Source organism: Protobothrops mucrosquamatus, unplaced genomic scaffold (assembly GCF_001527695.2).
Source record: "Protobothrops mucrosquamatus isolate PMUCROS unplaced genomic scaffold, P.Mucros_1.0 scaffold3749, whole genome shotgun sequence".
NCBI lineage: Eukaryota > Metazoa > Chordata > Lepidosauria > Squamata > Viperidae > Protobothrops > Protobothrops mucrosquamatus.
This window is the reverse complement of record NW_015389702.1, coordinates 31508-33544: the sequence shown is the minus strand read 5'-3', so window position 1 is coordinate 33544 and position 2037 is coordinate 31508. Positions and strand designations below refer to the sequence as shown.

At 32.0% G+C, this 2037-nt stretch overlaps 1 protein-coding gene across 1 annotated transcript in view; it reads right to left on the bottom strand.

Moving 5' to 3' along the window:
• The window catches only part of LOC107298157 (nucleobindin-2), a 27551-nt gene that overhangs the window by 14266 nt on the left and 11248 nt on the right, over window positions 1-2037 (bottom strand). Inside the window, exons 5-7 of the mRNA XM_029286464.1 lie at window positions 1587-1724; window positions 1199-1257; window positions 1-36 (exon numbers count right to left, since the gene is read on the bottom strand). Coding sequence (XP_029142297.1) covers window positions 1-36; window positions 1199-1257; window positions 1587-1724 — 233 coding nt within the window. The remainder of the gene's footprint in view (window positions 37-1198; window positions 1258-1586; window positions 1725-2037) is intronic.

Here is a 2037-nt window from a genome sequence, read left to right as displayed (position 1 = left end):
ATCCTCTTCATTTCTGGGGTCATAGACTTTCTCTAGCTAAGATTAAGACATTTGTTTTGAACAGGCCATCCAAATTTATTATGAAAATACGTTGCTTTAATGCTATTTATTTATTAAACGTACACCTCACTGCAAACAGACAACTCTCAACAACTTACGAAGTATATCAAAGTATAGCAAAAGTTAAAATAGTCACAGTGTGATTAACCTCATAAAGAAGCAAAAAAAACATTAAAAAAATAGATATTTATGAGAAAAATGTTTTCTTTCAACATATTTAATAGCACATACTTATATCTAACAATTCACTGGGAGATATTCAGAGATGTGCCTTGAAAATAGCCCGTTCTGAAGTATATAGCACAGTCAAGCTTCAGCACAGGAAATGTTTTATGACATTAGTATGTTTACATCATAAAATGTTTTATGAAATTTGCCAAATTTCAATTCCACGGGAGTCATGAGTCCTGGATTTTAGATGCATTCTATAATTTAGCCCATCTGAGATATCTTGGATCAAAAGGTTTTGCCTTACAGTTAAAGGGAATTTATTGATGGGGTTTTAGTAGTGTATAGATTGATAGAGGACACTGAAACTTCAATGTTGAAGATGAATAAATTATTAAGAAATTGAGGAATTAACCTTCCATTCATACCCAAACAACCCACATATCCTTGAATACATATGCATAATTATGGGACATTTACACGATACTGCTAATCTGAGCTTAATGACTGCCAGATATTTTGAATGTACTTCTCATTAGTCAGCAGCACTCACTCAGCAATATTAAAAAAATTATTTATAGTTTATGAAAGCTGAAGTCCAAAATGATGGGGGAGCCTGCTTAGATTAAGATATATCACTCTAATGACATTCAGTACTACTGAAATCAATTCATAAGCTGTTTTTATTATTCAATTAATATCTGAAATAGTAGATACTGATGATCACCTATGTTAAATATTTTCCTGACATTCATTATATTTGTTAATCAATTGTTATGAGTGCCCCCAAAGAATACCTATAGAAATAGTAGTACTATTCTGTTTTGTACAAATCTATTAGAGTTTGAGTATGATATATTTAATTAAACTGTGGACACTCAATTTCCATTCTAACATTCCCATTCAATAGTCATTGTTTGTTCATGCACTGAGCCAAATGAAACATGATTCTGAAACAATCCATATTTACCTCCCTAGTAAATAGAGCTTCTAATTCCTGTTCATCCAGAAAACCATCAGCATTGACATCTGTTAAAAAAGGCATATGAATATAAATTACAGAGACACCCGTCCATAACTCTAGAACACAATCAATCCCACTTTAATATCTGTATATGTTGCTTCAAGTCATATGGTGGGCTGTCTGATTAGGAAAAGTGAATACAAACCCATGTACAACAATGTATATATATGTTGTTGGTTATACAGTATATGAAAAAAAAAACATGTCGTGCATCTGTTGAAGTTCTCCTGAAAAGCACATGCCAAGATACATTTGTCAGTCTGAAAAGTGCAAAAGATTGTCAATGTTATGTGATAATTCTGTTTCTTAATGTTTTTTTAACTATAAATCTTACCATGCAACTTGAAAAAAGTCTTTGGATCAAAATCATTAGGATCTAGGCCATCTGCTTCCTCCCATACCTCTTTCAGTTGGTCTTTACTTCCCTGAAAGTTAATAGTGAACACCATTTGTGCAAATGATTTCACAAAAGCTTTTAAATTAAAAGAATTAAAATCACACTATGTTACCCAAAGGACTTCAAAATCTAGTTAATTTTCCCCTAAGCACTCTTTGGGGTTTTTTGTCCGACACGAACATGGCAAGGAAAAGACTATAATACATTATTTCTCTGCATCTTTAGTATAAATTCTTACAGTCACAGAAAACTATAAAACTTTACAGATATAAAATATATTTTATATTCACCCTAAAAACAATTTCCATCCTTCCGCAATGCCTATGTAGGATTGACATCATTGTGACAAAAAGATGGGTAGAATTTAGTCACACTGCAGTTTCCACAA